The following is a 24753-nucleotide window of genomic DNA, read 5'->3' as shown; positions in this document are numbered from 1 at the left end:
CAATAGCCTCCTTCCCTGCCTTCTCTCGCTCACCCTCGCTCTCTCGTTCTCTCTCTCTCTCCTTCCCCCGTTTCTCTCTCTCTCTCTGCTCAGAAAAAGCTGAGTTGCTTAGCCTTCTGTGACAAATTACTACACCCAAATTCTGCAGAAATAAATCCAAATATCATTCCCAGGTTTTTCTCTGTGTCTAGATACAAATTTATTGGGGGTGCCCCAAAGGAGTGTGGGTAAACAGGTCGTGGTCACTGAGTGTCAGCCGACAAATCAAACATCAGACATAGTGAGGTCATCACCCTGTCAGAATCAATCAGACATGGGGGATTGAGATGTGTTACAGGAGAGCCTTTCCTAGAATGCCTCTCTGCCTCTCTCTAATACACAAACACACACAAAAACAAAAATACACACACGCACAAACACAGACACTTTAGCATGGACACACGTGCATGCACACACACATGCATACACACACACACGAACACACATGCGCGTACACACACACTCCGCCTCAGTGTGAGTGAAATAGGATCTGACAGGGGCAGACCTGGAAACACTACATGTGTCATGAGATATCACAAAGCCCAGAGCAGAGAACAGCCAACCGGATACACACTGGGTTTGTGTGGGTGTGTGTGTGTGTGCACGCATGCATGTGTAGGTGGTATGTTCAGTATAATGTGTATGTTGTGTGGTTTATATCTCGTGGCTATGTTCATCTTATTTAGCATCAATCCATATCGTAAATGACAAGTACAAACCGGCTGTGATTTGTAGACAGAGAATCAGACACCACACAAACGACAGACTCATTTATTAATATAGCATGTAGATGTACCCTGTCCTCTCCTTGAGTGTCCTGGGAAGGGGGGGATGAGAGGAAAGGAGCGGAAATGGGGATGTGGTGAATTTTGTCAGTCGGGATGTGGTGAATTTTGTCAGTCCGGCCTACGCTGTCTATATGCTTCAGAGGACATTCCATCCCAGGACTGTCTTCCTCATTAGCATGGTAGTCTATATGAGTCTGTCCGAGTCAAAGCAACTATTTCTTCCCAGGCTGGGGAAGATCGCAAACAGAGCCACGAAATTAGGGCTGAAGTGGTGGTGTTGTTTTTCACAAGCGTAGCAGCTCATGTACTCATTCTTGTGATCTCTCGTGGGGTGTGTTTAGGTTATTAGTGAAGGAGACATATGCCTATTTGAATCATCGTCTTAAATGATGTTAGGAACCCCACTTGGAAGATTGGTTTATTAGAGAGACAACGTGAGGGTTTTTAAAAGCATGATTTCGCTGGGAAGACATGACTCACTAGACAGCAACAGATGAAGACATCCTGTCTTGCGTTACTGTATGTTTGGTCTGGAGTACACTCATAGAAAAATAATCTAGAATCTAAAAGGATTCTTTGGCTGTCTCCATAGGAGAATCCTTTGAATAACCCTTTTTGGTTCCACCTGGATCCCAAAAGGGTTCTACCTGAAACCAACCAGGGTTCTCCTAATGGGGATAGCCACAGAACCCTTTTGGAACCTTTTTTTCTCCTGACCTGTTACTGCTTGGCGGACAGTCAAAGAGAGAATGATTGATAGGGCCTGCAGGGCATGGTGTCTTTCATGTTCCTACCCGACATAACACACGTGCATGAACGCACACACACACGCGCACGCGCGTAAGTGATGATGCACGAGAAGCCGATGTTTGAAGGATATATAGGCACGCACGGGTGTTGTTAGGCCTGAGACAAAGTCAATAATACATAATGCATAAATGATTTATTCCAATGCTAATTGCTTACAGCGTCAATTAAAAACGTGTCACAGGATTGTCGAGACTTATCAAAACAACCATTACAAACCACATTCGTAAAGGACATTCGTAAAGGACATTCGTAGAGGACTTCGTCCGGTTATATTATAGTACAGTGTTTTGTTTCGGGGCTGGTGACATAAAACACTTTCACTTCTGTGCCTTCTGAAAAGAAAAACATATCAAATCTGTTTTGGTTTTGTTGTAAATAGTTGTTCTTTTTCAATCATATTTTTTTTTTTTTTTACATTTAAATAAAAACACTGGGTCAGCTGATTTAGGGAAAAGGTACTATTAACAAATTTATGTAGGATCTGAATCATCATCAACCAGTCGTTTGTTCTAAATGTTCCATTGTCATACTGGCTGGCAACGTTCTTATCCCTTGCTTGCTACCTAGCCAACTACAGCTAACTTACAGACACGTCAAAAAGTGCAGCCAGAATAACAGAAAAGTAGCTGCATTGGCATTTGTTTAAGCTGTTTTCAAGTTACATTTTTTGGGATACATCCATAACAATGAGCTAATGAGGCGCGATTTCGCCTAGCATAGAAAATGTTCTCTCTCATCAGGGCACTGTTGTTCAGAGGAGCTAGCCGACAACACGGCTAACACAATCACTTCAAACTGAAGCTGGAAAGACAAGCTGCACTTTGTTTCGTTTGACCTTTTTTCAATTGACATTTCTTTGTATATACAGTGGGGAGAACAAGTATTTAATACACTGCGATTTTGCAGGTTTTCCTACTTACAAAACATGTAGAGGTCTGTTATTTTTTTATCATAGGTACACTTCAACTGTGAGAGACGGGATCTAAAACAAAAATCCAGAAAATCACATTGTATGATTTTTAAGTAATTCATTAGCATTTTATTGCATGACATAAGTATTTGATACATCAGAAAAGCCAAACGTTATATTTGATACAGAAACCTTTGTTTGCAATTACAGAGATCATACGTTTCCTGTAGTTCTTGACCAGGTTTGCACACACTGCAGCACTCCTTGGCCCACTCCTCCATACAGACCTTCTCCAGATCCTTCAGGTTTTGGGGCTGTCGCTGGGCAATATGGACTTTCAGCTCCCTCCAAGGATTTTCTATTGGGTTCAGGTCTGGAGACTGGCTAGGCAACTCCAGGACCTTGAGATGCTTCTTACGAAGCTACTCCTTAGTTGCCCTTGTTGTGTGTTTCGGGTCATTGTCATGCTGGAAGACCCAGCCACGACCCATCTTTAATGCTCTTACTGAGGGAAGGAGGTTGTTGGTCAAGATCTCGCGATACATGGCCCCATGTATCGGTTGGGATGGTGTTCTTGGGGTTGTACTCATCCTTCTTCTTCCTCCAAACACAGCGAGTGGAGTTTAGACCAAAAAGCTCTATTTTTGTCTCATCAGACTACATGACCTTCTCCTATTCCTCCTCTGGATCATCCAGATAGTCATTGGCAAACTTCAGACGGGCATGGACATGCGCTGGCTTGAGCAGTGGGACCTTGCGTGCGCTGTAGGATTTTAATCCATGACGGTGTAGTGTGTTACTAATAGTTTTCTTTAAGACTGTGGTCCCAGCTCTATTCAGGTCATCGACCAGGTCCTGCCGTGTAGTTCTGGGCTGATCCCTCACCTTCCTCATGATCATTGATGCCCCACGAGGTGGGATCTTGCATGGAGCCCCAGACCGAGGGTGATTGACCGTCATCTTGAACTTCTTCCATTTTCGAATAATTGCGCCAACAGTTGTTGCCTTCTCACCAAGCTGCTTGCCTATTGTCCTGTAGCCCATCCCAGCCTTGTGCAGGTCTACAATATTATCCCTGATGTCCTTACACAGCTCTCTGGTCTTGGCCATTGTGGAGATTTTGGAGTCTGTTTGATTGAGTGTGTGGACAGGTATCATTTATACAGGTAACGAGTTCAAACAGGTGCAGTTAACACAGGTAATGAGTGGAGAACAGGAGGGATTCTTACGAAAAACTAACAGGTCTGTGAGAGCCGGAATTCTTACTCGTTGGTAGGTGATCAAATACTTATGTCATGCAATAAAATGCAAATTAATTACTTAAAAATCATATACAATGTGATTTTCTGGATTTTTGTTTTAGAATCCATCTCTCACAGTTGAAGTGTACCTATGATGAAAATTACAGACCTCTACATGCTTTGTAAGTAGGAAAACCTGCAAAATCCGCAATGTATCAAATACTTGTTCTCCCCACTGTACATCCATAAGAATTCTGCAAGCTGATTCATGATTTCAACTGGCTGAGAAACGCTTCCTACCTGTCTGTCTCGTTCCGACTTCCGACAAGTTCATTACTATGGGACGGCTGGAGACTGAATTTGAATATTCAAACAATGTTGCAAATATCAGAGAGACAGACAGCAAGATTTATACAAATCTCCTCTGTTGAAAACGAAATGTTAGTCTAAAAGAAATGTGAGATAATGTCTAGCTGCTTTTTATAGTGGAGATCAATTTTATAAAGTGCTTGGCTGGGATGATGAGACAGTGGATTACGCATCCAGATCAAACTGCAATCCAGGACCTCTATACCAGGCGGTGTCAGAGGAAGGCCCTAAAAATGGTCAAATCCACCCTAGTCATAGACTGTTCTCTTTGCTACCGCACGGAAAGCGATACCGGAGCACCAAGTCAAGGTCGAAAAGGCTTAACAGCTTCTACCCCCAAGCCATAAGACTCCTGAAGAGCTAATCAAATGACTATTTGCATTGTCTCCCCCCCACCCTCTTTTATGCTGCTGCTACTCTGTTTAGTATCTATGCATAGTCACTTTAACTCTACCTACATGTACATATTACCTCAATTACCTCGACTAACCTGTGCCCCCGCACATTGACTCTGTACCGATGCTCTTTAATTATTTGTTATTTTAATTTTTTACTTTAACACTTATTTTTCTTAAAACTGCATTGTTGGTTAAGGGCTTGTAAGTAAGAATTTCACTGTTGTATTCAGCGCATATGACAAATAAAATGTGTATATATATTTAGTCGGTGGTAACTTGTGGAATAGACACCTGTTGGAATGCCGTTTTAACCAATCAGCATTCAGGATTAGACAAACCCGTTGTATAAACACACACACACACACACTTCTTAGTTGATAGATCCTCTGGGGAAAAGGCTCACAACCCTGAAGATACTGCCACTACAGGTAGAAGAGAGGAGGGAGGGAGAGAGATGCAGGGAGCGAGGGAGGAACGTAATATGTTAGATGTAGCCTTTTTTCTTAGCGGCAGAAAACATCTCTGATGTCTAACTTCATTTTATAGTGGGTTGATGTGGAAATGGGGAGAGAAGGCAGAGGAAGGGTGGGAAGGAGGAGGGAGAGAGAGAAAGACGGAGAGGGAAGTATTTTAGCTGTGCCACTTTTTGGCTCTGATGTCTCTTAGTTAGAATCTCAACTGTGTTTAGTGGGGGCTGGGGGAGAAAGGGGAGAGGGGCGAGACGAGGAAAGGAGAGAGAAAGATTAAAAACGAGAGAAGGATGAAGCGATGCTTCTAAAGTTTTATAAGTCTGCAAAAAAAACTCTCAACGGCATCGCGTTTGTCACCCCCCATCATCGATTTGTCATCTGCTTTTGGGAAAATGTGACGGCAGGTATTTTTAACCTGAGCAAATTTGCATTCGCTGCGGTTTAGCTCAGAATTTTTCCTTCTCATAGATGTAAGTTGATCCTTCCTCTTTTGAAAATATCAGCAACAAGCCATAGGCCCTGATTCTACCGTTACGTTTCTTGCAACGATGCCAGTGTGAAACTTTATCTCAGAGTTCCTAACAGTCATAGATGAAAATGTATTAAAATAAAGCAAAAATATATTTACATTTTTCAAATCCATTACACATGCTTGTGGAGAATGTTGGATTAGATGTACAGTACCAGTCATGGGTTCAGACACACCTGCTCATTCCAGGGTTTTTGATAATTTGTTTTACTATTTCCTACATTGTAGAATAATAGTGAAGACGTCAAATCTATGAAATAACACATATGGAATCATGGAGTAACCAAAAAAGTGTTAAACAAATCAAAATAGATGTTATATGTGAGATTCTTCAAGGTAGCCACCCTTTGCCTTGATGACAGCTTTGCACACTCTTGGCATCCTCTCAACCAGCTCCATGAATGCATTTTAGTTAACAGGTGTGCCTTGCATTTGAGCCAATCAGTTGTATTGTGGCAAGGTAGGGGTGGTATACAGAAGACAGCCCTATTTGGTAAAATACCAAGTCCATATTATGGCAAGAACAGCTCAAATAAGCAAAGAGATGCGACAGTCCGTCATTTCATTAAGACATGAAGGCCACTCAATTCGGTACATTTCAAGAACTTTGAAAGTTTCTTCAAATGCAGTCGCAAAAACCATCAAGCGTTATGAAACTGGCTCTCATAAAGACAGCCACAGGAAAGGAAGACCCAGAGTTACCTCTGCTGCTGTTCATGAGTGTTAACTGCACCTCAGATATTGCAGCTCAAATAAATGCTTCAGAGTTCAAGTAACAGACACATCTCAACATCAACTGTTCAGAGGAGACTGCTTGAATCAGGCCTTCGTGGTCAAATAGCTGCAAAGAAACCACTGCTAAAGGACACCTATAAGAAGAAGAGACTTACTTGGGCCAAGAAACACGAGCAATGGACATTAGACCAGTGGAAATCTGTCCTTTGGTCTGAATTAGAGATTTTTGGTTCCTACCACCATGTCTGTGAGACACAGATTAGGTGAACGGATGATCTCTGCATGTGTGGTTCCCAACATGAACCATGGAGGAGGTGTGGGGGGTGCATTGCTGGTGACACTGTCTGTGATTTATTTTGAATTCAAGGCACACTTAACCAGCATGGCTACCACAGCATTCTGCAGCGATACGCCATCCCATCTGGTTTGCGCTTAGTGAACAATGACCCAACACACCTCCAGGCTGTGTAAGGGCCATTTGACCAAGAAGGAGAGTGATGGAGTCCTGCCTCAGATGACCTGGCCTCCACAATCACCAGACCTCAACACAATTGAGATGGTTTGGGATGAGTTCAGTCAACAAGTGCTCAGCATATGTGGAAAGACTGTTGGAAAAGCATTCCAGGTGAAGCTGGAATGCCAAGAGTGTGCAAAGTTGTCATCAAAGTAAATTGGAAAATCTCAAATCGAAGATGTATTTTGATTTGTTTAACCCCTTTTTGGTTACCACATGATTCCATAGGTGTTATTTCATAGTTATGATGTCTTCACTATGTTCTACAATGTAGTACAAATAAAGAAAAACCTTGGAATGAGTACTGTAGTTGTGTCCAAACGTTTGACTGGCCGTGCTGCTGCTCTAGTTTCAACTTTTCTGCCTGCGGCAATGGAACCCTGACCTGTTCACCGGACGTGCTACCTTGTCCTGGACCTGCTGTTTTCAACTCTCTAGAGACAGCAGGAGCAGTAGATATACTCTGAATGATCGGCTATGAAAAGCCAACTGACATTTACTCCTGAGGTGCTGACCTGTTGCACCTTCGACATCCACTGTGATGATTATTATTATTTGACCATGCTGGTCATCTATGAACATTTGAACATCTTGGCCATGTTCTGTTATAATCTCCACCCAGAACAGCCAGAAGAGGACTGGCCACCCCTCATAGCCTGGTTTCTCTCTAGGTTTCTTCCTAGGTTCTGGCATTTCTAGGGAGTTTTTCCTAGCCACCGTGCTTCTACACCTGCGTTGCTTGCTGTTTGGGGTTTTAGGCTGGGTTTCTGTACAGCACTTTGAGATATCAGCTGGTGTAAGAAGGGGTTTATAAATCAATTTGATTTGATCAGATACTGTATGTTGACATATAGATATTTTAGTGGACTGGATAAATCATCTGCAATGGGACTCATCTGGTTAAATAAAGCATGAATAAAATAAAATCCTCACGACTTGCCCCTTTCATAATCTGTTAGTTTATTATGAAAAATGTAATCACCCAGCCTTGAAATTACACAGCATGGAGCTGTAGAGACGTGGCTTCCTGAGTGTTATTGTCAAGGAGGCTTGTTTGTTTATTAGGGTCTTGAAAAGCCTCAGTGAAAACTAACTAATGACCTTGTTGGTGAGGTGAGGCAGGGCCGTACAAAGACATTTGGAGGCCTTTATTTTCTGCAAAGTCACACTCACCCCACTGTAAGCAAGATTTTAGCCTACTGCTCAAAGAGCCGGCGAAGAGGGGTGCGCTATCAATTTATCATGGTGAATGTATATTACGTAAATCAGCTAGCTAGCTAGTTAGCTATGCTGTCGAAACAATCTAACTGGTATTTACCGGTGATTGGCGTTTGTTCTGCTGCTGGCATCTTGCTTTTAGGCCCAGTAAGAAACAGTCCCGTTGAAGCCTTTCATATGTTCCTGACTGTGAGATTACATATGCAACTTTAAAGGGAGCCACTGCTACACTACTGTTCGGCAGCGGTAGCTTCTGCCAGCAGGTCGAGTGCAGTGCCGCGCTCATGTGAGGGCAGAATCTACAAGATTCAAAAATTGAGAAATAATCTGGTTTGTAATTCATTTAAATAATAAGAGAGAAAATAGACTACGAGTGAAATAAAAGTTGAATCATAAAAATAAAAAAACACCAATCTGAAAGGGCACTTTTCTCATAGGAGGGAAAAAGGGCAGGTGCTTCGGCAACCTGATCTGCGTGCGTGCGGCTTAGTTGGTAGAGCATGGTGCTTGCAACGCCAGGGTTGTGGGTTCGATTCCCATGGGGACTAGATTGAGAAAAAAAAGTACAAATGTGTATGCTCTCACTACTGTAAATTGCTCTGGATAAGAGCAGGTGCTAAATGACTCAAATGTAAATGTTACTGCTCCTCATTAAAGGCCCCTTGCAGTCAAAAATGTGATTTCCTGTGTTTTATACAGTATATATTCCCACACTATGAGGTTGGAATAATACTGTAATGATTATGATAATGCCCTTTTAGCTGTTTGAAAATACCCGCTGAAATATCAGCCTGTTTTGGTTGGATGGTGTTTTGGCCTGCCCGGTGACATCACCAAATGGCAAATTAGTTAATAGACCAATAAGAAAGAGAGTTCCAAACATCTCTGCCAATAACAGCTAGTTTTCAGTTTTCCCCTCCCCACTCAGACCACTCCCAGACAGTCCTATCAAAATTCTTGCTTGAGAAATGTCTCTTTGCTAAGAAGCTATTTTTGTGTCTTCTTGACCATTTTAATTGAAAACAATCACAGTAAGGTTCCTTCTTACCTGGACGTGATTTGATATTGAGATCAAAAACAGTTGCATTGGACCTTTAAGAAAAGGCTGTAGCAATCGTTCCTCTCTGTCTTGTTTGATGTTTGTTTAAAGCCGTGCGGAACAAACACACACACACACACACACACACACACAATCACAACGCTTGCCTCAGGACATGTTCCTCTTTTCAGCTTTGACTGATGAGTCAATCCACAGCGGAAATCTTAAGCAGCTCGAACCCAATTACTCAGACTGTGTGTTTGTGTGCGTGCATTTGTGTTTTCTAAGAGGTTCTTAGGACACCCATCCAAAGCATATCTGACCACTCAAGCAAGACACTCCACTACACTAATTACTTCATAAATAATGACCAACAGCTAAAGTTCAATAGCCTACAACAGCTCTATGTATTACTTGTAACACTGGACAGATGGGGATTCATTGTTAGATTTCCACCATGTCCCTCGTGTGTTACACCCATGAGCCATAGATAGGTGCTGTAAGATTGCCGAACATCTGTAATGGGTGTGTTTTCACAATGCAGATATTGATTTTACCAGTCTGTAAAGTGAAGCCCCATGTTTGACTCTCTGGTCTATGACAACCTTGAGCAAAGGGTGCTTCAGTAACATCCGTCTGTTGGCGTGTGTTTCCTGTCGTTTCAGAACGATCAAGATAGAGGTGTACGACTGGGACCGAGATGGCAGGTGAGTGCAGGTGATGGTCGGATAGATTAGGAGGAGAAGGAGTTTGAGCCAACAGTTTGTAATCAATGTGTGTTCTCATGGATTCACAATGTTGATTTTGTCTTTAGTAGTCATTGTATTACACTGAGTATACACTGAACACCTTCCCAATATTGAGTTGCACCCCCTCTTTCGCCCTCAGAAAAGCCTCAATTCATTGGGGCATGGACTCTACAAGGTGTCGGAAGTGTTCCACAGGGATGCTGGCCCATGTTGACTCCAATGCTTCCCACGGTTGTGTCAAGTTGGCTGGATGTCCTTTGGGTGGTGGACCCTTCTTGATACACACGGAAACTGTTGAGCGTGAAAAACCCAGCAGCGTTTCAGTTCTTGACCCAAACCGGTGCGCCTGGCACGTACCCCATTCAAAAGGCACATCATTTGTTTTGTCACCCTCTGAATGGCACAAATACATAATCTGTGTCTCACGGCTTTAGAAAGCCTTCTTTAAACTGTCTCCTCCCCCTTTATCTACACTGACTGAAGTGTATTTAACAAGTGACATCAATGAGGGATCATAGCTTTCACCTGAATTCACCTGTTCTTAATGTTATTTATACTCAGTGTATGTTTCACTAAGAGTTTATTATCGGTCCAGAGGAACCTGAATGTAATATAGCCATGTTTATCCTATAACTTTCACTAGCTCAAAGGGTGAAACAAAGACGTGTCGATTATGTTATTGAAATTACGGATGTCTTCCGGCTTCTCCCCGTCCTCCCTCCACCTTCTCTCTCCTGTATTCTCTCTTCTCCCCGTCCTCCCTCCACCTTCTCTCTCCTGTGTTCTCTCTTCTCCCCGTCCTCACTCCACCTTCTCTCTCCTGTGTTCTCTCTTCTCCCCGTCCTCACTCCACCTTCTCTCTCCTGTGTTCTCTCTTCTCCCCGTCCTCCCTCCACCTTCTCTCTCCTGTGTTCTCTCTTCTCCCCGTCCTCCCTCCACCTTCTCTCTCCTGTGTTCTCTCTTCTCCCCGTCCTCCCTCCACCTTCTCTCTCCTGTGTTCTCTCTTCTCCCCGTCCTCCCTCCACCTTCTCTCTCCTGTGTTCTCTCTTCTCCCCATCCTCCCTCCACCTGCTCTCTCCTCTCTCCTCTCCTGTCTTTTCTCCTCTCTCATCTCTCTGTCAGCCATGACTTCATAGGCGAGTTCACCACTAGTTACCGGGAGCTGGCTCGAGGCCAGAGCCAGTTCAATGTCTATGAGGTGAGCTTTTCTTTCATTTATTTCATCATATAGCTTCTGTTAGGGGGTCAAAAAGTTTCGGGTTGCGTCCCAAATGTATTTTATTTAACAAGAATAATACCCCTGATGTCCTCTTTTGCAAGGGGGACCTGGGCAAGGTTGGGTGATAACTAATGACATCTTATTCCCTATAGTGCACTCCTTTTAACCAGGGCCCATAGGATTAAAGTAGTGCACTAAATAGGGAATAGGGTGCCATTTGGGATGCAAACTAAAACTCCTCAACTTCAGTCCTCCAGGATCACAGACAAAGTGTCTGTTGTTTTCATCCATGCTGCCTTTTCTTTACGCCTCTGGTCTAAATCAATGACTAATTGACTGGGAAACCAATGTTGCTGTTGTCCTCAAGCATTAGAGTTCTTGAGCAATTAGGAATGTGTATAGAAAGTCTTACCTTATCCGATGACCGTTGCGTTAGGAATGCATCTGGAAAGTCCTCTAATACCTAACACGTGTTTTTGAAGGGACTCTATGCATGCAGGTAGTTCAAAGACAAGCGTGACAAATATTCCAATACCCTTACTGCATCACAACTCTCCTCCTCTATCACCCCTCCGCCCCCCACTCCTCCTCCCCCGTCCTCACCCTCGGTCATACTGCTCTATTCTTGTTTATGTGTTTATTTTGCAGTAGAACTAATGAATGCTCCTCTCTGATCCCTCTGGTCCCTCCCGACACACACGAACGAACGCACACGTGCAAACACACACACACACACACACACACAGTTCTGTTCTGTCAGGAATATAGAGAAACCATCTCCGCATCGTATAACGTCAGCAGAGATTTATTCCATGCATTCATAATTCTCTTTGTTTAAGACTGTGTGTGTGTGTGTGTGTGTGTGTGTGTGTGTGTGTGTGTGTGTGTGTGTGTGTGTGTGTGTGTGTGTGTGTGTGTGTGTGTGTGTGTGTGTGTGTGTGTGTGTGTGTGTGTGTGTGCGCGTGCGAGCAGTAGGCTAAAATCTTGCCTACAGTAGCACTTAGATCTTCTGCACAGATTCAACAGTGAATCTCTGTAAGACAACAATAATGGGGTTCCATAAAGGTCCAGTTACCAGGAACACAAATACAAATTCCATCGAGACGTGAACGATCTGTGAGACAAGGCAATAAGGGCCTTCTACGCCATCAAAAGGAACATACAGTACAATGTGCACAACGTAAAACACCAAATAATGCATGCAGAGCAGAATTAGGACGATACCTGCTAATTATCAAAATCCAGAAAAGAGCCATCAAATTCTACAACCACCTAGAAGGAAGCAGTTCTCAAACCTTCCATAACAAAGCCATCACCTACAGAGAGATGAACCTAGAGAAGAGTCCTGCAGCACATTTAGACCCAACCAAATCATAAGAATTACTAAAAGATAATTACTTGACACATTGGAAAGACAGAGCAAAACTGGAATGTTATTTGTCCCTAAACAGAGAGTATACAGTGGCAGAATACCTGACCACTGTGACTGACCCAAAATTAACGAAAGTTTTGACTTTGTACAGACTCAGTGAGGATAGCCTTGCTATTGAGAAAGGTCGCCGTAGGCAGACCCGGCTCTCAAGAGAAGACAGGCTATGCGCACGCTGCCCAAAAAAATAGGTGGAAACCGAGCTGCGCTTCCTAACCTCCTGCCAAATGTATGACCAGATTAGAGAGACAAACTCAACAAAACAAGAAACGTCCCCTCACTGTCAACTGTGTTTATTTTCAAACTTAACGTGTAAATATTTGTATGAACATAACAAGATTCAACAACTGAGACATAAACTGAACAAGTTCCACAGACATATGACTAACAGAAATTGAATAATGTGTCACTGAACAAAGGGGGGTCAAAAAAAGTAACAGTCAGTATCTGGTGTGGCCACCAGCTGCATTAAGTACTGCAATGCATCTTCTCCTCATGGACTGCAGCAGATTTGCCAGTTCTTGCTGTGAGATGTTACCCCACTCTTCCACCAAGGCACCTGCAAGTTCCCGGACATTTCTGGGGGGACTGGCCCTAGCCCTCACCCTCCGATCCAATAGGTCCCAGATGTGCTCAATGGGATTGAGATCTGGGCTCTTCGCTGGCCATGGCAGAACACTGACATCCCTGTCTTGCGGGATATCATGCACAGAACGGGCAGTATGGCTGGTGGCATTGTCATGCTGGAGGTTCGTCAGGATGAGCCTGCAGGAAGGGTACCACATGAGGGAGGAGGATGTCTTCCCTGTAATGCACAGCGTTGAGATTGCCTGCAATGACAACAAGCTCAGTCTGATGATGCTGTGGCACACCGCCCCAAACCATGACGGACCCTTCACCTCCAAATCGATCCCGCTCCAGAGTACAGGTCTCGGTGTAACGCTCATTCCTTCGACGATAAACGCAAATCCGACCATCACCACTGCTGAGACAAAACTCGCGACTCGTCAGTGAAGAGCACTTTTTGCCAGTCCTGTCTGGTCCAGCGACGGTGGGTTTGTGCCCATAGGCGACATTGTTGCCGGTGATGTCTGGTGAGGACCTGCCTTTACAACAGGCCTACAAGCCCTCAGTCCAGCCTCTCTCAGCCTATTGTGGACAGTCTGAGCACTGATGGAAGGATTGTGCATTCCTGGTGTAACTCGGGCAGTTGTTGTTGTTGCCATCCTGTACCTGTCCCGCAGGTGTGATGTTCGGATGTACCGATCCTGTCCAGGTGTTGTTACACGTGGTCTGCCACTGCGACGACAATCGGCAGTCCATCCTGTCTCCCTGTAGCGCTGTCTTAGGCGTCTCACAGTATGGACATTGCAATTTATTGCCCTGGCCACATCTGCAGTCCTCATGCCTCCTTGCAGCATGCCTAAGGCACATTCACGCAGACGAGCAGGGACCCTAGGCATCTTTCTTTTGGTGTTTTTCAGAGTCAGTAGAAAGGACTCTTTTGTGTCCTAAGTTTTCAAAACTGTGACCTTAATTGCCTACCGTCTGTAATTTGTTAGTGTCTTAACGACCGTGCCACAGGTGCATGTTCATTAATTGTTTATGGTTCATTGAACAAGCATGGAAAACAGTGTTTGAACCCTTTACAATGAAGATCTGTGAAGTTATTTGGATTTTTTACGAATTATCTTTGAAAGACAGGGTCCTGAAAAAGGGATGTTTATTTTTGATTTTTTCCCCCTCAGATTACGCAGACCCACAAAGAAATCTAAAACATATCCAGTGAAGCACAAACACCGTTGTAAATACAACCCATATATATGTTAATTTGTCTTCCCCTCTGTACTTCAACTATTTGCGCATTGTTAGAATATTGTACATAACCATAATATAACTTTGGAACATCTCTATTCTTCTGAAACTGTTGTGAGTTTAAGGTTTCCTGTTCATTGCTGATTGTTTATTTCACCTTTGTTTATGATCTATTATGATCTATTTCACAGAGATTTGCTGACACAGGGCGCGCACACACACACACACACACACACACACACACACACACACACACACACACACACACGCCGGCCCATCTTTTAGACGTCACCTTGCTTCTGTACATGGTGTTCACCATTAGTATTACCTGGCAGAGGGACAGGAACAGTGACAGAAAGCTCATTTAGGTTCAGCATCAGCAGGTCTCTTTGCTGTCTGTGTGTCAACCAGATTGTCTTCCCTAGATTAGATTAGGGCCTGTCACTGTCTGTCACTTCCAGGCCCCTTGGCGCTACAGGGGACCTTAATGAGACCAGGCAGCTTTTGTCTTTGGAAGCACAAACGAGATAGTTTTTTTTCCCTTTAGACTCTGATTCTTACTTTGCCACCGAAACCTCCAGTGAATCTTCTGCTCATCATTCTCTCTCAATTGTAAAAGGACTAATGTTGTCTTGGATCAGTGCTTTAATATAATTTAGGGCTAGTTTCCCAGACTCAGTTTACAGTAAACCTACTTCTGGATAAAACATCTTGCTTCTTGCAATGGGGAGCTAATGCGAGTCCTCAGCTCTCAGTCACGGTTACACATCACTCAAGTATGGTTCACCGAACCAACTCCATTACACCTCCGTTAGACATGCAGTATGTGTGCCTCTCTGTTTATTCATGCAACGACAGTCAGTTCCCTACCATCAGTCTTCCTCCCACATCCAGCCTGTCAATAGTGTGGATCTGGCCCTCTCTCCAGCCCCATCTTACAGTCCTGCCTTCCATCAGACCTGGGTTCAAATACTTTTGAAATCATATTAAATACTTCAAACATTTCCCCTAGTCTGCCTGGAGTTCCAGATGGGCGGGGTTTTGACTTTTTAAATTATTCTATTGGTTCCATTGTACCAGGCAAGCCCAATCAAACCCAGCTAAAGTATTTTATGATTTCAAATAGTATTTGAACCTAGGTAATGCTTCTATCCATTAGAATGCCTCTCTATGGTGTCCCTCCCTCCTACACACCCTCTCATTATGCTGGTTACAGAACTTAATTAGGGAGGAACAGAGATGGACAGGGAACAGAAGGAAAGAGAGGGTGGGGCGGGGGACGCAGGGAGGGGGGGAGGTGGAGAGAGAGAGATAGAGAGGGGGAGAGAGAAGAAAGGGAAGCAGAGCTGGAGAGGGAACGGGTATGTATATGTGGGGAGAGAGAGAGAGAGAGAGAGAGAGAGAGAGAGAGAGAGAGAGTGAGAGAGATGATGGGGGAAAATAGATAGGAGTGAGAGAGAAAGGGGGGAGCAGAGAGAGAGAGAAAATAGATTTAGAGAATTAGACAAAGAGGCTTCTTGGAAAACTACAGTACGTATACATTTTACAGTTGACTAATGGAACCTGAAACCTGTATCACACCCTCTCTCGTTCAGAGAAACAGCCTTTCCCCTACAGGAGATGTATGGTACTACACTTCTCATCGCTGCCTCCTTTCTTACATAATGACTTGTTTTTTTCCCTTCCTAAAAGCCCCCTGCTGTGAGGAGAATTCCCTCCATGTCCACCATCCTCCAAATCTCTCCTTAACGTAACATAATTGCTTATTCTTTCTCTCTAATTTGGTCATTTTGTTTCTTCTCTTAGGTGGTGAATATCAAAAAGAAAATGAAGAAAAAGAAATATGGGAATTCTGGAACGGTGATTATAGCCTACACATTATGAGCGTTAGAACGTTGCGGTCGTCCTTCGCTACTATCCATCCATCCCTCCCCTTTTCTTTCTCCCTCACTCCTCACTCGCCTCCTCTGCACTTTTTCCTCTGGTAATTATGATGCTTTTCTCTGATGGTTATCTGGGCTCTGTTGAAAGGAGCAGTGCTACCAACCATAGACTGTGATTGTCAATGCAGGTTTTTGCTCATTAACTGGTATCTCCTCTTCTCTCGCCTTCCTGCTAATTAAAACTTGTGAAAGATGAAGAACACACATGTCTGTCCGCTTCAGCTGTCTAAAGACATTAGACAATAGTGCCCATCTCTGTCAGAGAAACACGCAGAGCAGAGCTGTGAGTTCTTAGAGCCAGCTAACTAGCTAGTGTACTGTACATTGTTTCGTAACATTGACAGATGGAGGGAGGCTGTCGAGGGAGGAGGGGTGAATAGGTAAAGTAAAGTTAGCAAAGCGATCGAACAAGAGAGGGTGAGAGAGGTTCTTGAACAATGACAACAGCAGAGAAACGTGGGAGGAAGGAGACGGAAGAGAGGAAGAAAGGAATGAAGGAATAAAAAAAGAAAGGAAGGAAGAATATGAAAGTCTCCCCTCACACCCCAGGAGAGATCTGAGAGTGGGAGTAGTGGAGTTAGCATCTCATAGCATGCGGCGGCTAATGTGATATTGGCTTGCTACGAAGACTGATTACAGGGCCCAGATCCCACGTTCCCATCTGCTCTCTCTCTCTCTCTCTCTCTCTCTCTCTCTCTCTCTCTCTCTCTCTCCCAGATGGAGCTGTACATACGCATCCCACCCTCTCTCTCGCTTAATGTTGTTCTATCTGTCTCTCGCTTCCTCTCTTTCTCCACTCTCCCCCGTGGTTTCATAGAGTGTAGTAATGAACTCATCAATCATCTACAGTATGTGTCTGTGATGAGAGTAGGTTGCACCCCGCCACATCCCACGTCTTGTTTCAGGATGAGGAGAGTGATGTGCTACTGGATACAGTGGCTCCGTCTAAGTCAACATATGCTACTGGTCTATATGGGCACTAGGGAGTGTGTGTTTGTGTGTGTGTGTGTGTGTGTGTGTGTGTGTGTGTGTGTGTGTGTGTGTGTGTGTGTGTGTGTGTGTGTGTGTGTGTGTGTGTGTGTGTGTGTGTGTGTGTGTGTGTGTGTGTGTGTGTATTGAGAGGTCTGGATGTGAATGGGTACTGAGGTCTCATGTTTCTGTTTGTGCTTTCTCTCCCAGGTGACCCTCCTCTCCTTTTCAGTGGAATCAGAGTGCACCTTCCTGGATTACATCAAGGGAGGGTGAGTGGGAGGAGAAGGGAACACACACACCACATACAACACACACAACCACATACAGCCACACCCGTTGCTGACAGGTGTATACAAGCGTTTCGCTACACTAGTCTTAACGTCTGCTAACCATATGTACAGTGCCTTGCGAAAGTATTCGGCCCCCTTGAACTTTGCGACCTTTTGCCACATTTCAGGCTTCAAACATAAAGATATAAAACTGTATTTTTTTGTGAAGAATCAACAACAAGTGGGACACAATCATGAAGTGGAACGACATTTATTGGATATTTCAAACTTTTTTAACAAATCAAAAACTGAAAAATTGGGCGTGCAAAATTATTCAGCCCCCTTAAGTTAATACTTTGTAGCGCCACCTTTTGCTGCGATTACAGCTGTAAGTCGCTTGGGGTATGTCTCTATCAGTTTTGCACATCGAGAGACTTACATTTTTTCCCATTCCTCCTTGCAAAACAGCCCAAGCTCAGTGAGGTTGGATGGAGAGCATTTGTGAACAGCAGTTTTCAGTTCTTTCCACAGATTCTCGATTGGATTCAGGTCTGGACTTTGACTTGGCCATTCTAACACCTGGATATGTTTATTTTTGAACCATTCCATTGTAGATTTTGCTTTATGTTTTGGATCATTGTCTTGTTGGAAGACAAATCTCTGTCCCAGTCTCAGGTCTTTTGCAGACTCCATCAGGTTTTCTTCCAGAATGGTCCTGTATTTGGCTCCATCCATCTTCCCATCAATTTTAACCATCTTCCCTGTCCCTGCTGAAGAAAAGCAGGCCCAAACCACGATGCTGCCACCACCATGTTTGACAGTGGGGATGGTGTGTTCAGCTGTGTTGCTTTTACGCCAAACATAACGTTTTGCATTGTTGCCAAAAAGTTAAATTTTGGTTTCATCTGACCAGAGCACCTTCTTCCACGTTTGGTGTGTCTCCCAGGTGGCTTGTGGCAAACTTTAAACAACACTTTTTATGGATATCTTTAAGAAATGGCTTTCTTCTTGCCACTCTTCCATAAAGGCCAGATTTGTGCAATACACGACTGATTGTTGTCCTATGGACAGAGTCTCCCACCTCAGCTGTAGATCTCTGCAGTTCATCCAGAGTGATCATGGGCCTCTTGGCTGCATCTCTGATCAGTCTTCTCCTTGTATGAGCTGAAAGTTTAGAGGGACGGCCAGGTCTTGGTAGATTTGCAGTGGTCTGATACTCCTTCCATTTCAATATTATTGCTTGCACAGTGCTCCTTGGGATGTTTAAAGCTTGGGAAATCTTTTTGTATCCAAATCCGGCTTTAAACTTCTTCACAACAGTATCTCGGACCTGATGCTCTCTGCGCTTTTAACGGACCTCTATGACTATCACAGTGCAGGTGCATTTATACGGAGACTTGATTACACACAGGTGGATTGTATTTATCATCATTAGTCATTTAGGTCAACATTAGATCATTCAGAGATCCTCACTGAACTTCTGGAGAGAGTTTGCTGCACTGAAAGTAAAGGGGCTGAATAATTTTGCACGCCCAATTTTTCAGTTTTTGATTTGTTAAAAAAGTTTGAAATATCCAATAAATGTCGTTCCACTTCATGATTGTGTCCCACTTGTTGTTGATTCTTCACAAAAAAATACAGTTTTATATCTTTATGTTTGAAGCCTGAAATGTGGCAAAAGGTCGCAAAGTTCAAGGGGGCCGAATACTTTCGCAAGGCACTGTATGTGACCAGTAACATTTGAATTGGTTTTGCAATCGAGCACACCGCCATGCAATCTCCATAGACAAACCTGGCCTTACTGAAGAGTTCATTGACTTTCAATGTGGCACCGTCATAGGATGCCACCTTTCCAGTTAGTTCGTCAAATGACTGCCCTGGTAGAGCTGCCCTGGTCAAATGTAAGTGCTCTTATTGTGAAGTGGAAACGTCTAGGAACAACAATGGCTCAGCCGCGAAGTGGTAGACCACACAAACTCACAGAACAGGAAAACAGAATGCTGAAGCAGGTAGTGCATATAAATCGTCTGTCCTCAGCTGCAACACTCACTACCGAGTTCCAAACTGCCCCTGGACTCAACTTCAGCACAATAACTATTAGTTGGGAGCTTCATGAAATGGGTTTCCATGGATGAGCAGCTGCATATACAAGCCTAAAATCACCATGCGCAATGCCAAGCATTGGCTGGTGCTTGGCAAACTCTCTGCCATTGGACTATGGAGCAGTGAAAACGCGTTCTCTGGAGTGTTGAATTACACAGTCCGACAGATGAATCTGGGTTTGGCGGATGCCAGGAGAACGCTACCTGCACAAATGCATAGTGCCAACTGTAAAGTTTGGTGGAGGAGGCATAATGGTCTGCGGCTGTTTTTCATGGTTCGGTCTAGGCCTCTTAGTTCCAGTGAAGGGAAATCTTAATACTACAGCGTATAATGACTCTAGACGATTTTGTGCTTCCAACTTTGTGGCAACCGTTTTGGGAAGGCCCTTTCCTGTTTCAGCATGACAATGCTCCCGTGCACAAAGCGAGGTCCATACAGAAATGGTTTGTCGAGAACGCCGACTGCGAGCTAGGCCTAATCGCCCAACATCAGTGGCCAACCTCACTAATGCTCTTGTGGCTGAATGGAAGCAAGTCCCTCAGCAATCTTCCAACATCTAGTGGAAAGCCTTCGCAGAAGAGTAGAGGCTGTTATAGCAGCAAAGGGAGGGGACCAACTCCATATGAATGCCCATGATTTTGAAATCCGATGTTCGACAAGCTTTGTTTATGTGGTGTACGTTTATGCACATCCACAGCTTCGTACATCTCCCAGCGCTTATCCCTGACAGGAATTATTCCATGCCTTAATGATTTCCTGTCTTTAAGACATACATCCTAGGCCATATATACTGTACATACATAGATATTAATAACCCACAAATAATATCCTTATAGCAATAAACAGCCTGGCATAAATTCCATATCTAAACAGCCTAGTTTCTAAATAACAGATGGCTTACACACGTTGGCGGTATCGACTGTATTATGGTGGGTGAAGTGTCCCTTTAAGTCATCGAGGACAATGCTTTGATCGCAACATCCGTCACAAGGAGAGAGGTGACATTTCAGAGGTTCCAGGGCTTTTCAGATGTAGCAGATTTGACAACTGTGACAGAGCTCACTGACACCCTTCAGCTTTGGTGTGTTGACAGTCGGTAGCCCCCCCCCCAGCTGGAGGGCTCTAACAAGAGTAATGACACTTCTACTCTACAAGATAAAACATGATCTGACCTCTATTCTCTGGGGAATGAAAGTTGAGACAAATGCAAGGACGAAAAACAGGATGGGTCTAGGAAAAACAAACTATCGATGAAAAGATATTCATCTGATGAAAATGAGACTTATTGAAAGCTAATGTCTATTGAGGCCGTCATCAGAGAGATCAGAATGTTCCCCCTGGCTATGACCAATCCTCTAAAAACCACTTAGCACCATCAGTAACCATTTAGGACCATTAAGCCAACGCAGACACTTGGAATAAAAAGCCCTTAACTTCATAAAAAGGTTCTCTCTCTCTCTCTCTCCGTTTTTCTCAATACAATTCAATTCAAAGGGATTTATTGGCATGGGAAACATGTGTTCTCTCATTCATTCATTCATTCATTCTATTCACATTGACTGCAATGGCCCGTTCCATTCAGGATCACAATAAAGGACTGGGGGGTAATGAGGTGAGAGGATAAATGGCCCTATATCTCTCCCTTTCTGGTTCTGGTTTATGGCCCCTCTTGGGAGGGAAATGGTTTAAACTACATCAGCCACATCTTGACAGAGAGGAGAAAAGTTTTGAGATATGAGATGACTGGGAAGGAATGGGCGAAGGTGAAAAAAAGGTTGGGGTAAATTCAGGGTGACTGAAAGAAAGGACTATAGATAGAGCAAAGTGCATTGCATATTGATCTGGATCTATACTGACTGGGCAGGGCAATGTGTCAGAAATGGGTTTTACAATTCATTTTGAAATATCATCTAGACTCTAGTGGTAGCGTGGCTGACTCGGGGCCACACATGGACCCTTGCGGCAGGGGTTAAAACCCCGCCTGCGCCCTCATGTGTGTATTTATCCTCCCCCTTGCCGCAACCCTTTCATTCGTGACATTCTGTTTCAATGAAGAGAAAATACAACAACAAAAAAAAGTTTGCGTGTAAGCAAGTGAGCCTGTGAACTGCCGGAGTGATCTAGGATATTGGTAGTGGGTGTTGTGTGTGAAGGAGATGCTGACAGTGAATTGATTAAGTGCCAGCTCCAATCAAAAGAAGACATTGCAGCACAAAAGCAGCCAGTATAGTGCAACTACTGGGAATAGTTTGAAAACACCTTGAACAGTACTTAGGAACACATCCACACACACACAGCACCCTGGCTTACCTCTCTACGTTGTGAAGAGAACCATCCAAGGAATGGTAGCACTGGATGAAAATGTATTGTACATTACAGAGAATACAGACTGAAGCATGGAAGGCAAGGTTGTACGTACAGTTAGTCAGTCAGGCGGGAAGAAAGGGTGTAGATCTCCATGTTAACCCCAATGCCAGAGCTTCTTACTGGACAAGGGGTCACTTTTGTGAAAAGAGACTGAGGGGAGCTGCTTCCTACTTTCTCTCACTCTGTTTACACACACTGACCTTGACCTATTCTCACACACATGGCCACACACACACACACAGAGCTGGGGAGGGAGGGAGATCTGAGAAATCTAGCCTGGTTAACCAGACTGATAAGAGAAATTAAGCAATGCCAAGCTCAGTATTCAGTCTGGTTGACCCAGGGAAGGTGCAAATCAGGGGAGCACGGCTCCCCATAACTGTTAATAAATACCTGGATCCTAGACGTTTGACCATCATATCTCTCCTCCCTCCATTTCTAACTCTGTAGTGACCATGTAGTGACCATAATATAGTGGCTATATCCAGAAAAGCCAAAGTTCCAAAGGCTGGGCCTAAAATAGTATATAAGAGATCGTGCAAAACATTTTGAGAGGATTCCTATGTTGAAGATGTAAAAAGTATTTGTTGGTCTGATGTGTGTAACGAGGAGCATCCAGATGCTGGACTTGTTGCATTTATGAAATTGTTTCTTCCAGTTATTGAGAAGCATGCACCTATTAAGAAACGGACTGTTAGAACTGTTAAGGCTCTGTGGATTGATGAGGAATTGAAACATGTTATGGTTGAGAGAGATGAAGCAAAGGAGTGGCTAATAAGTCTGGCTGCACAGCTGCTTGGCAGACTTACTGCCAATTTAAATAATATGTGACTAAGCTGAACAAAAAGAACAATAAATGGTATTATGAAACTAGTAAGTTCAATTATATAAAGTATGATGGAAAAACCTTTTGAGCACTTTAAATTAAATTATGGGCAGAATGACCAATTCAACTTCATTGAATCAGAAGGCTCATTCATCACAAGACCTTTTGATATTGTCAATTATTTTAAAAGACCATTTCATTGGTAAAGTGGGCAAACTCAGACATGAAATGTCAACAACAACCCGCGAGCCATCATATTTATGCATAAAATACCAAATAATGAAAGAAACACATTGTAATTTAGAATTCTGTAAAGTTAGTGTGTGAAATTATTGTTGTCCATCAATAATAAGAAACCACCTGATATTGACAACAGATGGAAAGTGACTGAGGATGGTATTGGACTATATTGCCACTCCTGTTTGTCATATCTTTAATCTGAGCCTGAAGAAAAGTGTTTGTCATCAGACCTGGAGGTAAGCTAAAGTCATTCCGATACCCAAGAATGGTAAAGTACCCTTTTACTAGATCTAACAGCCTACCCATCAGCTTCCTGCCGGCTCTTAGCAAACCTTTGGGGGAAAAAATGGTTTAGACCAAATGCAATGCTATTTTTCTGTGAACAAATTAATAACATACTTTCAGCATGGTTATAGAGACAGGCACTCAACATGTACTGCACTGACACAAACGACTGATGATTGGATGAAATAAATGTTTAATAAGAATGTGGTGGGAGTTGTACTGTTAGATTTTATTGCAGCCTTTGATATTATTGACCATAATCTGTTTTTGGAAAAACGTATGTGTTATGGCTTTACATTCTCTACAATATCATGGGTTAAGAGCTATCTAGGGTCTTCCTTTTACTGCAGTGGACTAAATCAGGGTCACGCAGAGTGATTCTTGGTAGTCTTAAACAAATCTAATTTGAAACAAAAGTATACACCTCACACATATGGTTATGGGCTTAAAAAAGAAGACACTAGTAGCATGTCAAATATAGAGTTGAAATGCATTTAATTTTGAGTTTGCATCCCAAATATTGTACTTTATATACATCACAGAAGACTGAAATGCAGTGGGGTAAAAAGTATTTAGTCAGCCACCAATTGTGCACATTCTCCCACTTAAAAAGATGAGAGAGGCCTATAATTTTCATCATAGGTACACTTCAACTATGACAGAAAAAATTAGGAAAAAAATCCAGAAAATCACATTGTAGGACTTTTTATGAATTTATTTGCAAATTATGGTGGAAAATAAGTATTTGGTATAACAAAAGTTTATCTCAATACTTTGTTATTTACCCTTTGTTGGCAATGACAGAGGTCAAATGTTTTCTGTAAGTCTTCACAAGGTTTTCACACACTGTTGCTGGTATTTTGGCCCATTCCTCCATGCAGATCTCCTCTAGAGCAGTGATGTTTTGGGGCTGTTGCTGGGCAACACGGACTTTCAACTCCCTCCAAAGATTTTCTATGGGGTTGAGATCTGGAGACTGGCTAGACCACTCCAGGACCTTGAAATGCTCCTTACGAAGCCACTCCTTCGTTGCCTGGGCGGTGTGTTTGGGATCATTGTCATGCTGAAAGACCCAGCCACGTTTCATCTTCAATGCCCTTGCTGATGAAAGGAGGTTTTCACTCAAAATCTCATGATACATGGCCCCATTCATTCTTTCCTTTACACGGATCAGTCGTCCTGCTCCCTTTGCAGAAAAACAGCCCCAAAGCATGATGTTTCCACCCCCATGCTCCACAGTAGGTATGGTGTTCTTTGGATGCAACTCAGCATTCTTTGTCCTCCAAACACGACGAGTTGAGTTTTTACCAAAAAGTTATATTTTGGTTTCATCTGACCATATGACATTCTCCCAATCTTCTTCTGGATCATCCAAATGCTCTCTAGCAAATTTCAAACGGGCCTGGACATGTACTGGCTTAAGCAGGGGGACACGTCTGGCACTGCAGGATTTGAGTCCATGGTGGCGTAGTGTGT

The 24753-nt window shown here is 43.4% G+C and overlaps 1 protein-coding gene across 2 annotated transcripts in view; it reads left to right on the top strand.

The window, feature by feature from the left end:
• The window catches only part of LOC110527714 (copine-5), a 192855-nt gene that overhangs the window by 133736 nt on the left and 34366 nt on the right, over positions 1-24753 (top strand). For both annotated transcript variants that reach the window (XM_036983207.2, XM_036983206.2), the window contains 4 exons: positions 9726-9767; positions 10932-11007; positions 16079-16132; positions 17395-17456. In XM_036983207.2, the coding sequence (XP_036839102.1) occupies positions 9726-9767; positions 10932-11007; positions 16079-16132; positions 17395-17456 (234 nt within the window). The remainder of the gene's footprint in view (positions 1-9725; positions 9768-10931; positions 11008-16078; positions 16133-17394; positions 17457-24753) is intronic.

The sequence above is a fragment of the Oncorhynchus mykiss genome, chromosome 7 (genome assembly GCF_057628025.1).
Source record: "Oncorhynchus mykiss isolate SJ-2025 chromosome 7, ASM5762802v1, whole genome shotgun sequence".
Taxonomy (NCBI): Eukaryota; Metazoa; Chordata; class Actinopteri; order Salmoniformes; family Salmonidae; genus Oncorhynchus; species Oncorhynchus mykiss.
Note: the sequence above shows the minus strand (reverse complement) of the source record. Positions and strands in the feature narration are given on the sequence as shown.